We start from the raw sequence: 13,204 nt of genomic DNA, 5'->3' as shown, positions 1-13,204 counted from the left end.
ACAAATGGAAAAAAAAAAAAAAAAAAAAAAAATCTTGTCAGAAGTGGGATTTGAACCCACGCCTCCATGCGGAGACCAGAAGTCCCATGTGAGGAAGGAGCTACCTTGAGTCTGGCGCCTTAGACCACTCGGCCATCCTGACAACTGAACGACCGGCCGACACACACGCATAAGAAGTGACTCACACAGTCTTCAGGTGAAACGTTCACTGTTTCTTCCTTTTCGGATTGCAATTATAAGATAAAACAAGATAAAATAAGATAATCCTTTATTAGAAATGTGCAGGATTACAGCAGCAGAGAGGAAAGTGCACACAAGAGACATAGTAAAGAAAGACAAGATAAAAATAAAAAAACAAGTATTATAAATAAGCAATAAAAACAGTAGAAAAACACAATAACTGAAATATAATATTTACAGACAGAAAAAAAACTATTTTAACTAATTAATTATCTGGATTATATATAAATATATAATCACATAAAATACAAATCAAACATGACAACTATATTATCCTCCAATAAACAATAATTTGAGTGCATCCTTTATTTCTATGACTGGATGATTCGTTTTGTTTGTGATTGATTATTATAAAAAGAATAATAAATAATTTGCCGGTAGTACACGCAGGCGTCCGCTAGGGGGCGGAGCTCCACAGATCACGTGATGCCTCGTTGTGACGTCACCGCCTCGTCACTCTTATGAAAGCTGCACGCTGCTGCTTCTGCACGAAGACGGTTGTTTGTGTGAAACATGTCGATTTACAGGAACGCCGTTTGGTTCGTGAAAGGCCTGCAGGAGTACACAAAGTACGTGTTTTATGAAGGGCCTCTGGTTCTCTGGTTCTCTGGTTCTCTCTGGTTCTCTGGTTCTCTCTGGTTCTCTGGTTCTCTCTGGTTCTCTGGTTCTCTCTGGTTCTCTGGTTCTCTGGTTCTCTCTGGTTCTCTGGTTCTCTGGTTCTCTGGTTCTCTGGTTCTCTCTGGTTCTCCAGCACTGCTTACACAACCCTGCACAGGGCTGGTGAAGTACTCATTATGCAGAATAATAAACATTATATTATTCTATTATAATTATTGATGCATTATGTGGTGGAGCTTATTTAATGACTCAATAGACTGCTGTTAATCTAATCATCATTTATTTATATTTGTAAATGTATATGTGTAAATAAATGTAATGGAGTATAAGTTTAAAGTCGAAATACTCAGGTAAAGTACAGTTCACCTCTGAAATAGTCCAATAATAATAACAATAATCCAAATTGATTACATTAAATGTTTTATTTATTCTTATATATAGCTAATTATTATAATAATCATTATTTTAATTATAATTTCCCCATATAAACCTGAAAAAGCAGAACAATGCCGCTTTTAAGAAGGTGGAGGAGGTCAGTGTTTGACATTGATTAATGATGATTCAAGTAGAAACTCACAATTTGTTTCTGTGGATGAATAATTGTTGAATTGACTAATTGTGTGAGTGTGTGTGAGTGAGTGTGTGTGTGTGTGTGTGTGTGTGAGTGAGTGTGTGTGTGTGTGTGTGTGTGTGCATTGTAACGGGTGTCGTCTTCTGAACAGGAGCGGCTACGAAGCAGCAGCAAAGCATTTTGCTCCCTCAGACCTGGAGGTGAACCTGAGCGGGAGGTCCTTCATGATCACAGGAGCCAACAGCGGCATCGGCAAAGCCACGGCGCAGGAACTCGCCAACAGAGGTGAGGGTCTGAGGTCCAGTCTGAGGTCCAGTCTGAGGTCTGAGGTCCGGTCTGAGGTCCAGTCTGAGGTCCAGGTCTGAGGTCCAGTCTGAGGTCTGAGGTCCAGTCTGAGGTCCAGTCTGAGGTCCAGTCTGAGGTCCAGTCTGAGGTCCAGCCTGAGGTCTGAGGTCCAGTCTGAGGTCTGAGGTCCAGTCTGAGGTCCAGTCTGAGGTCTGAGGTCCAGTCTGAGGTCCAGTCTGAGGTCTGAGGTCCAGTCTGAGGTCCAGTCTGGGGTCATAAGTGCATCTCCTTTCTTAAACAAGCATCTAAAAGCATACACCAGAGCAAAAGTATAGTGCAGAAACAAATTACTACGAAAACAATAAGTGCAACAAACTAATATGAATACAATAAGTGCAACAAACTAATATGAATACAATAAGTGCTACGAGGAAGGCTCAGGGTAGTACTTCTTGAAGAGGTGAGTTTTCAGCCTGCGCCGAAAGATGGGCAGAAATGAATGGAACAGCACTTTGCTGCAACACGTCACGTCACCATGACAACGTCAACAAATATTACGTACAACTGATGGTATTTATTTGTTACTCACCAATGTGAACGACTTCCCGGCTCTATCCTCACGAGATGAGAGGTCATTTAAAATAATATTTTTTTACTTGTTTTTGTCAGAACAGGTTCAATAATACAATTTAATATTTAATGAATAAATCTTTGTTTTTATGTTCCATCTTTAATGTGTGTGTGTGTGTGTGTAGGAGGAACCGTTCACATGGTTTGTAGAAACAAGAGCCGAGCAGAAGCCGCCAAAGAAGAAATAGTTGAACGGAGTCAAAATCAGGTGAGAAGATCAGCTGCACTTCCTCCGTTCATGCTGTTACATGTACTTTGTATTTAACTAGGACACACTGGGGCTTTCTCATTTCACAATTTTTTGCCACCTCAATTTAAAGTACAGTATCATTTCGTCTCATTTTGTTAAATGCCTAATTTCCTCGACTCCTCAACTCCTCTGGTAGTATATCTAATGCAGTTTGTCAAAAGTACCAGGATGTACTACTACATCTGGTCACATTCTTCAGTACGAAGCCAGCATGCCGTTCTTATTCTGACCCACAATCCTTTGCACAGCTTATATATGACTTTATTATAGGGTCAAAGTTCAAAGTGCCTTGTTATAAAGGAAGCACTATTTCCCTTACAGTATGTACTTTGAAGTAACAGCTGTAGTACTGAAAGTAAAAAGAAAAAGGGTGTATTTGAACGCAGCACTGCTTTTGGAAGTCGATTTATAAAAGTTGTCTTCACATGATTTGTCCTGCAGAGATTATTTGTCATCTTTCTGCAGAGAAACATTCATCTTTCTTGTGTTTTTTTATTTTAAATAATGAAATTATTTCTGAAAATGGTTTATGCCCAGAAGCTTTTAACTGCACCACTCCAAAACCTGGTAGTTGAATCTTAAAGCCAGCAGAGTTGGAAGTTGAATTGCATCATCTAAAGAATCTAAGAGCTGGAATACAATGCAGGAGAAGGAGAACTAAGTCAAAAAGGAGGCAGCAGTACAATGATGTGGAATTCCGTCAGAATCTTCTCTTTGCAGCAGAGTTGTTCATTTATTTGGTGTTCATGTTTTTTTCCTGTTTCCTCCCAGGACATCCACGTCCACATTTTGGACATGTCCAACGCCAGACAAGTGTGGGAGTTCGCCCAGAGCTTCTCCCAGAGCAGCAGCGTTCATGTCCTGGTAGGTTTGTGGAGATCCTGTAAGCGTCGGTTCCTCCTGTCGTGGTTCATCATTCTCTTTTATTATGGATCTCCAGATCAACAACGCCGGCTGTATGGTGAACCAAAGAGAGCTCACTGAGGAAGGGCTGGAGAAGAACTTCGCCACAAATACACTCGGTGAGTACTCTCAAATACTAACATAGTACTTCAGGTACTGATTCAAAAAACAGGGATTTTGTTTTCCTACTTTGAGAAATGTTAAACAGGCCCTATTATGATATTCTCCGGGTGCATATTTTTATCTCCAGTTCCAACATGTTTACATGTGTTAATGCCCATAATCCTCCTTGTTTTTCTCATCCTGGCTGTCCTGCAGCACCTCTTCTCACCCTCTCTCTGAAACGCTCCGTTGTAGCTCCTCCCTCCAGAAAGCAAAGTCTGCTCTGATTGGTCAGCTAGCCCGCTCTGTTGTGATTGGTCAACGTTTCACATTTCAAAAAACTCTTCCTCCAGAGCTTCAGCTCCGTCTCACTCTTTTGTTGTTTGAGGGCCAAACTAGCCAGCAAGGAGTTTTACATCACTTCTGTAACATTATGACCTCATAAAGTTACATTGTGACCTCATAAAGTTACATTGTGACCTCATAATGTTACAGAACTGAAGGAGAGGATTCAACGGAGCCGTTTCAGGAGCTTTTGAGGGGGGGGGGTAACTCCTTTTTAGGCGTGGACTTCAGGTTTTACACTCTACAGACCTTTTACATGTAATAAAATATATATAACACACTAAAGGAGAAGGAAAAAGTGGAAAAGCATAATAGGGCCACTTTAATATTTCCTCTGACAAAGTAGAGGGTCAGGACCAGAACAGGTTAAAGGTTCCTCAGCAGATGAACCTCCTTCTCTGCTCTCCTTTATTTCAGGTACTTACATCCTCACCACGGCGCTGATACCGGCCCTCAAGAAGGCTGAAGACCCGAGAGTGGTGGGTAGAATCAGACGCTTCTTCTTCTGTGAATCCTGTGTTTCACTGACGGTATGACTGAACCTTCAGCGTTTGTCTCCTCTCAGATCACCGTGTCGTCGGGCGGAATGCTCACACAGAAGCTGAACATGGACGACCTCCAGTTTGAGAAAGGGACGTTTGACGGCACCGCGGCCTACGCCCAGAACAAAGTGAGGGAGACTCACGGGGGTGGGGGTGGGGGTGGAGCGTCATCAGTGTTTGCTGACGTGTTGTTGTGTTGTCGTGTTGACAGAGGCAGCAGGTGATCCTGACAGGGCGGTGGGCTGCTCAGCACAAAGAGATCCACTTCTCCTCCATGCACCCCGGCTGGGCAGACACTCCAGGTTATTTTATTTCATTTTATCTGACATTATTTTATTTTATATATAATATTTTATCATATTATATTATATATATTTTGTATTATATGATGTATATTATTTAATATTATGTTATGTTGTATTATATTATCAGTGTGTTAGGTATGCCATAGTTTTGACTTATGTGCCGTTTCATTTTATATTTGCTGTTCCAGTAGAGTTGGACCCTGTGAGACAATCATATTGTAAATATAAAAGAGCTAATTTGATTAATTGACTTTTACCCTCCTCAATTATCTTTTTTTTTTTTGTAAATTGCATTATTTAATCTATTTTAGATTGAGATATTACATTATTTATTTGTATTCTATTTATTATTTTATTACTATTTGTTGTACGTATTTCACTGGATGATTAACAGACGTCACTGTGAAGGTTTTCTGTTTGACTGGTTGAAATGTTAAAGTGCTGAATGTATCAATAATAAAAGATAATAATAACAATAGATTAGTGACATAAAATCATTGCATCTTTATGTAACAGTCGTGTTTCTGTCTCTGCAGCCGTCCAGACGTCGATGCCTTCGTTCCACGCTAAGATGCAGGCCAAGCTGAGGACGGAGGCCATGGGCGCCGACACCGCCGTGTGGCTCGCCGCGTCTGCAGCCGCCACCAAGCAGCCCAGCGGACTGTTCTTCCAGGGTCAGAAACAAATCACTTCAGTCCCTCTAGAAACCTGTCAACCCTTTTTTTTTGCTATCGTTAACATGGTGACATATGTTTAGAGGGCGGAGCGTTAGCCGTGGCAGAATAAGTCTCTGAACAAGTTAGCTAACGCTGTTGACTTGTTTTTTATGATGGCTGAAGAAAATATAAGATTCTCTCTATGTGCTCCAGAGAGGACAGCTAGCTAGTTGGCTACCTAGCTATCCTTCTCTTTTCACCTTTAAATTGACCCTGTTTCCTGTGATCACCTCTCTGAATATCATGATCTGTGGTCTCGTGTGTTTCCAGATCGTAAAGCCGTGTCGACTCACCTTCCTCTGGCCTCCTCCAGGTCTTCACCACAGGAGGAGGAGAAGCTCCAGGCTGCTCTGGAGGAGTTCGCCCTCAAGTTCAAACCCTGAAACGTCTCTTCATGCACCTTTTAAATAAAACCAAGCACTCACCAATAATTACTAAAGTTTACATCATCGTGTTGTTTTACTGTACAGGATGCTTTTCTACTTGTTTTTGACTTCTCAAAGTAGAGTGAAGTTTTTTATCAAACAGTTCGATCAACAAACAAACAAGCTTCTTTATTTATTCTTTAAATATAAAATACTTAATATTTAATTAACAAAATGATTGTTTGACTGTACTTATTTTCCTCATGTGACCTTGAATTCTTGAAGAAAACCTTGTTTTTCTCTCATGTCTCCACGAAGAATAAAAGAAACAGTAAAGTCTGAGGAGTTAAAGTAAATTTGGGCAAAACTTTATGAAAACATTCAAACTTTCACATCGATTTAAATGAAGTCTCATTTATCCAGTCTGATGCTTTTCTACTTCACAAACACATGCAGCCTTCATCTAAAACACTTTAACAGTCTCATGTTGTGCAGGTAGACGAGTCTGAAGGCTTTTAAATAGTAAAGTTTTAGAGAAGATTCATGACGGAAGAGTTCTTTTGAAGTTTTCTTTTAGAATTCAAAACCACAATGTGAGTTACTGATCATTTGGGTGAAGTGTTCCTTTAACGCTGCGTTTATCAAACCTACAGAGATACATTTATAGATCGGACCTGCTTTAATATAACTAACACAAAACGCTAATTTGTTTATTAATATCTGTAAATGATATTGATTAATCTGAGTGGTGGATCAGTCCGTTCTATACGTTTCTCTGTAAAGACTGTTTCCACTAAAACCTTCGTCGCTCTGAAGGAGAAACAATAATTAGTGTTTTCGTGTTAAACGACCAAATCAAACGCACTTTTAATGGAAAATGTAACTTCATGTTTTGCAGATTTTTTATATTGTATAAGTTGGTCTCTGAAAAAAGCCAATAGTTGATCAGTTAAAATCCAGAGACAGAAAATTAATCAATTAAATGAATTAAATCAAAAGATCAAACAGATTTTCTGATTATTTTCTCTTTAAAATCAACAATTTTTTTGTCACAAAGATTCAGTTTTTTTCTGACCAAAGATGAAGTTCTTGATATATCTGCTCAACTATTCATCAGCTGCTGATTGTTCTTTATCTACTGTGTCACAGAATATGAATTATTTTGCATTTTGTTAACTTTTGGAACTAAAGCTCTTTGATGCCAATAAAGAACAAAGTTTTTCTGTTGAAAGTCGTCGCTCAGATTTAATTTGACTTTGTCCTTTTATTTAACAGTCCTGTTGTTTTACTGATCACATCCCCTGCTGCAGTTATTGATTATCATTTAAATGTAATACAGCGGGTAAAATAAGTATTGAACACGTCACCATTGTTCTCAGTAAATATATTTCTAAAGGTGCTATTGACATGAAATGTTCACCAGATGTCGGTAACAACCCAAGTAATCCATACATACAAAGAAAACCAAACAAATAAGTTCAGAAATTAAGTTATGTGTAATAAAGTGGAATGACACAGGGAAAAAGTATTGAACACATGAAGAAAGGGAGGTGAAAAAAGGCATGAAAGCCAAGACACCAGCTGAAATCTATCAGTAATTAGAAAGCAATCCTGCCCCATAACTTAATTTCTGAACTTATTTGTTTGGTTTTCTTTGTACGTATGGATTACTTGGGTTGTTACCGACATCTGGTGAACATTTCATGTCAATAGCACCTTTAGAAATATATTTACTGAGAAAAATGGTGACGTGTTCAATACTTATTTTACCCGCTGTATGTATTTATAATCTGTCACTGTCAATTTAAGTCATTCACACTGTTTAAACATTAAATATTCATCTTTACATGAACATGCTGAACATCAACCATTTAATATTTTATTACCGGTCATTGCTGCTTCTTATAGACATATTTATTTCATATTTATATAACCCTTTTTTCACTACTCTACACAACAGTCCTGTCTTTTCTTTATGTTTATATTTCTATTGATATTCCTGTTACGTGTTCACAAATTAAAGCCAGTAAAGGTGATTCTGATGAAGGAGACAACAGACTCCTGATTGGTCGAGGAGGAGAACCTGCTCTTTTATTTACGTCACGTTACAAACAAACAAACAAACAAATGTCAGGTTTCTGTCTGAACAGAAAACTGATCACTGACCTCACAGGAGTTCATCAGACTGATATCGTTAAATTGATTTTACATGATCACAGGATTTTATTTTGAAAAACAAGCTTTTTTTTTTTTTTTTTTTTTCATTTGGAAACCAACAGCAGCTTCTGAAGACAAACAGGAACCAAAATCAAACATGTGAAACGATGACGACTCTTTGATTCTGTTTAATATTTCTTACTCGCCCTTCTTATATTTTTTGTCTTCCTTTTCATCCTGTTTTTGATCTGCTGTTGATTTTCTTGGAAAGGTTAGAAAAAAACACATCCTTGAATTAATAACTGTACACCATGCATTTGAAACTAATCTACAAAACAAACAAACATGATATGTAAATAAAGAAATAGTATGTTTATGTTTAAGATGATTGTGATAAAGTATCTCAAAGTAAACAGCTGCTATAAACTGACCTTTATGTATGTTTTTATGTAATGTTGGATAGTAACTGTTTTTAATCTAAATACGAAACATCTTTGGGAAACATTCAGTTAATATTCAGCTGTGGGCTTGAACAACTTAGTTACCATTTGATCGTTAAAGCACAAAATAAAAATAAATCATATTTTCTCTTCACAGCAGCGATTTGTGTCGTATTTTTCTTGATTCCAGTGCAATGACATAAAAAACAATAAAACAGTAACAATGAGAACAAAATCACATGTTCATTAGTTTCCTCTCAGTCCTGGTGTGAGTGTGAGTGTGTGTGTGTGTGTGTGTGTGTGTGTGTGTGTGTGTGTGTGTGTGTGTGTGTGTGTGTGTGTGTGTGTGTGTGTGTGTGTGTGTGTGTGTGTGTGTGTGTGTGTGTGTAACAATAAATAATCTCCTAAAACAGTAGAGAACACACGAGGACCAGCATGCAGTCTGATTGGTTAATACAAACTCCGTGTGATCTGACAGCATCATGATGCAGAACTCTCCTCACATCTTCGTGACTCGTCACTTTAGTTTTCTGTAAGCTAAGAGGAGGAAAACTTCTCATGAACTCTGATGTTTAGTTCCTCTTTAGAAATGTACATGTATTTAAAGATATTTGAAGATGAACAGGAGAAGAGCTGATTAAACTGCTTCCCTCAGTCCTCTCCTCCAGTGGTCAATTTGAGGTGGATGCTGTCATGGTAACTGTTTAAAGGACTGAAATGTTACTGGTACCAGTTTTCTGACGTGTTTCCCTGTTTGAACACAAAGCGAAGGTGTAGTGAAGCATCTGAAACCAGGAGATTATAACATTAAAGGGACAGTAGTGATGTTTAGAGGTGAGGTAGTATGAGGTCAGTGGTTTACTACAGTAGATGGAGCAAAGCAAAGTACTGCTGTAGACGTAGTTTAGCTCTCTTCAAAGACACCAGACTACATTCACAAAAACAGTGATTTAACCTCTCAGGACACAGGAGGTTCTGCTCTCCTGCTGCCTCCATCTGGTAGTGTGTTTGTGTTATTGGGAGACTTTGGTGAATCTGAAGGAACCCTTTAAAACACCAAAGTCACACAACAACACAAACTAACTTCCAGATGGAGGCAGCAGTAGAGCAGAACCTTCTGTGTCCTGAGAGGTGAAATCACTGTTTTTGTGAATGGAGTCTGGTGTGTTTGTAGCAAATAACAGCTTCAGTTCTCCGTCATAAAGGTAAAGAGGTGAAAATATTCTAAATACAGTGTTCACTTAAACTGATACTGATTATTTTAGGAGTCTAAAATACGTCCACAGCAGAACATTGATGGTTCCATCTACTGTAGTAAAACACTGAGTATGAAGAACCTCATACTACCTCACCTCTAAACATCTCTACTGTCACTTCAAAGAGCTGCAGATGGACAGTTAATAAGCTCATCAGCACCACCTACAGGAGAGACCTGCCACAGCTTCTAGAGGTGACACCTGCTTTTAACTGCTGTTTATTTTTAAAGCATTTTACATCTTTAAACATGATCTAAATAAACCAAGCGAGTTGTTTTGTAGAGTCGGCAGGAATGCATGAAAATGAAGTAAATAATGAGTAATTTCCTCGTAAAGTCAAATTCCTCGTCCCGTCTCACAGAGCTCCACCCAACAGCACCGTCAGTCAGTCAGTGAAACATCCGTCTGTGGCCTCGAGTCCTCAGATGTCTGTCCTGCTTCATCGTCCTCACAGTGAGCAGATGTTTAATATGATCCAGATGAGGTCGATATCGATGGATGTGCTCCTCTCCCTCTCCCTCGCCCCCGGTGACACCGTCGCCCTGAAACCGTCTCAGTCTTTGGTGAAGGAGCTCAGGACACCACGGGAGTCATGTCCCACAGCTGTGGACGGACAGGAGACATTGTCACAGGTGAAGCTTCTGAAAACACTTTTCTGTTCATTCAGAGATTAAAAATTAAAAGATCTGCGTCTGCTGAGATTTTAAAATATGGTTTGTTTTTGGATAATAATAATAATAATAATAATAATAATAATAATAATAATAATAATAATAATAACTTTATTTATATAGCACCTTTAAAGACAGAGTGTACAAAGTGCTTCGGCAGACGGGGCAGCAAAAGCAAGACAATTAAACAACAGAAAGTTTAGACAGATGAAGGTGAGACTTCCACCCTGATGAAGATCAAACATACAAGAGATGAAACAATAGAAACAATCCATAGGATAAAACTAAACTAAGAAATAAAATGAAATAACAAGTGAGAATCACTTATGTTATGTTATTTTCATACAATAATATAAGATAAAAATGTGTTTTAAGAAGAGATTTAAAAGAGATTACTGATTTTGTGAGATCTGACACTAATGTATTATTATTATTATTATAGTCACATTTCTATTATGATTACCGCTTTGTTTACATTTTTTACAGCTTGCACTGGTGTTATTATCACTTCTTACACACTTTATATTTTTACTCTTATATTATCCTTTGTTGTTGTATTTTATTTTTCCTATTTTAATTTAATTATTTGCTGTTGTGTTTTATGTTGTACTGGTGTCAGAATGATTTATTTTACACTTCAGAATTGTTGTATTGTTCCTATGTGTTTATATTTTAATCTCTTGTTCTGTGTGGCTGTGTAGCAACAGCACATAGTATATAATCCTGCGGGCTTAAACTTCTTCTTATTCTCCTTCTTCCGTACAAAAGTTTGCCGCGTAACTCCCATCACAGCGTTGCAAGCACATGCGTCAGAAATACATCAAAACGTGCGGCCTGGTCGGGAATCGAGTGCTATGTCTCTTCTCAGAGATTCGCCCAGCGGTTTCCATGGGAACCGGGAAAAACGGAGAGAAATTTCCCCATAGAGATGAATGCGTTTTGGGCGTGGAGAGAGCTTAAAAACACTCAACTTTGGGCCCAGACTGACTCGTCATACTTTAACGTAGAAAAATGATTCGAGGTTTAAAACGTGAACAAAACTCTGGACTATATTGGGCCAAATGGGCATTTTGATAGCTAGCACAGATTTCATGACATCAGAGTTTAAGTTTCAGGAAAATGTAAGCCTTTTTCAGACTTTCCAATGGGTGTGTATTGGATGGAATGTTCAGACCTAGAGCACGTGATGTCATCGCTAGAGTGAGGGGAGCTTCAAAATCTGGTGAAAGAATATTTAAAAATTGCCAGAATTCCCACAATTTTCACTCTTCAGGCATATTTGTTGGTTCAAATTGTAGATAAACTTGTCCTAGTCGCAGCCATAACACTATGGAATCCCACAGTCTTACACATTTGACTCCATGTGCCTGAAAGCAACATGAACTCCAACCAACTGCTCCATTAGACTCCATGTTAATTCTGACGACAATTTCTCAAAGAAAGCACATAGTTACAGTTTTCTAACCTGCTCTGAAGCTCACATTTTTTAAAACAACAAACATAAAAAGTACATCTCTGCGTTCGTCAGAGTCTTAGCTTTCAGAAGATAACAATATGTTTTCCATTGGAATTATGGTTTTAGGATTGTAGGTAGGAGTTTGACAGCTAGTTTTGTTCAAAATCAGTGTCTGCTCTCCCCTCTCTTAATGAGTTCACCCAGGTCTCCGTCACCATGACAACCAGCGACACGCACAGAAGCTGTGTGATCACATGGTCACATCTCAAACACCACAAACATAACAAATATATCAACTTCTCTCTATTGATGATATTATTTTGGCGAATGGACTTAAGTATTTTTTCAAAAGTACCCCAAACTAACCCTCATGGTCACATTTTACACACAGTTTTTTGCTATTCTTCTGTTGGAATCTTCCCGAATTCCCTTTAGGATTATTAAAGTATCTTATCCTTATTATCATCATCGTTCTATTATATCCACTGCTGCTGTTATTAGTCCTAGTAATCATGTTTCATGTTAAAAGAGGGTTATGTATTCTGCAAATTTGTGATATTTTGATATTGTGCTTTATGAATAAAACTGTATTGAATTGAACTGTGCATTGCTCTGGAAACTTTTGGGCTTTTACATTTTTATCATTTTGGCTGTAAATCATTTTCATTTTGGCGAGAGTGAGTTATTAAAAGCAAAAGTGTCATCATCCAAACAAACTCATTAAAAAGGTTAAATGACTGATAATTAATGAATATTTCATCGTTATGATCAGGACAGAAGATAGTGAAAAGATTTAACTCAGGCAAAGTGGAAAGTCATATAAATATTTTTATGGCAGTTTTAGGGAAAAATATTATATATATATATATTAAATATTTTTTTTTTTACTATTTTCTTTTGTATAACAACAGTACCATTATGTAAACATTTAAAAGGGTTACAATTCAGAAAGTGAATATATGTTTGGTAGGTATGACCATGAGTTGGTTATAGGATTTAATATTGTGAGTCATTGAATTTAGCATTAAATACATTTTTACTCATCATTTTCAGCCTTTAAATGGCTGTTTGTCAACATATTTAATATTAAGTTGATATTAAGGCAGGAAGTCCTCCAGCTGATCTGTAGGTTAACATACCGAGGCCTCCAGCAGCGTAATCTGGATTTAATCCTGAAATAAAGTTTAGAGGAGCGTCTCCTCTTATAAAACTACAGACTCGGTTTGATCCTGACCTTGACGACCTTGTCGGTTCCAGAGGTCAGCAGGTTCCCGGTGGTGGGCTCGTAGTGCATGAAAACAACGCTGTGTTTGCTGTCGTGGAAGGTGACGGTCGGCGCTCGACTACGAGAC

The 13,204-nt window shown here is 38.1% G+C and overlaps 2 protein-coding genes and 1 non-coding gene across 3 annotated transcripts in view; 1 reads left to right on the top strand and 2 right to left on the bottom strand.

Moving 5' to 3' along the window:
- Positions 1-35: 35 nt before the first annotated feature.
- trnal-caa (transfer RNA leucine (anticodon CAA)) lies at positions 36-142 on the bottom strand. The gene is made up of 2 exons: positions 105-142; positions 36-81 (listed from the first exon to the last, which is right to left on the bottom strand). It is a non-coding gene; the product is annotated as a tRNA-Leu (tRNA).
- Positions 143-687: 545 nt separating this feature from the next.
- Positions 688-7,083, top strand: dhrs12 (dehydrogenase/reductase (SDR family) member 12). Its single transcript, XM_054615233.1, has 10 exons — positions 688-809; positions 1,581-1,714; positions 2,470-2,552; positions 3,366-3,458; positions 3,535-3,616; positions 4,362-4,423; positions 4,510-4,614; positions 4,698-4,788; positions 5,328-5,465; positions 5,778-7,083. Exons 1-10 carry the CDS (start codon positions 754-756, stop codon positions 5,888-5,890), a joined length of 957 nt encoding a protein of 318 aa, XP_054471208.1. The 5' UTR covers positions 688-753; the 3' UTR covers positions 5,891-7,083.
- An 860-nt stretch (positions 7,084-7,943) lies between these two features.
- The window catches only part of wdfy2 (WD repeat and FYVE domain containing 2), a 13,771-nt gene continuing 8,510 nt past the window's right edge, over positions 7,944-13,204 (bottom strand). Inside the window, exons 11-12 of the mRNA XM_054615098.1 lie at positions 13,087-13,195; positions 7,944-10,328 (exon numbers count right to left, since the gene is read on the bottom strand). Of these exons, the coding sequence (XP_054471073.1) occupies positions 10,299-10,328; positions 13,087-13,195 (139 nt within the window). The 3' untranslated portion in view covers positions 7,944-10,298. The remainder of the gene's footprint in view (positions 10,329-13,086; positions 13,196-13,204) is intronic.

The sequence above is a fragment of the Anoplopoma fimbria genome, chromosome 16 (genome assembly GCF_027596085.1).
Source record: "Anoplopoma fimbria isolate UVic2021 breed Golden Eagle Sablefish chromosome 16, Afim_UVic_2022, whole genome shotgun sequence".
NCBI classification, from domain to species: domain Eukaryota; kingdom Metazoa; phylum Chordata; class Actinopteri; order Perciformes; family Anoplopomatidae; genus Anoplopoma; species Anoplopoma fimbria.
Note: the sequence above shows the minus strand (reverse complement) of the source record. Positions and strands in the feature narration are given on the sequence as shown.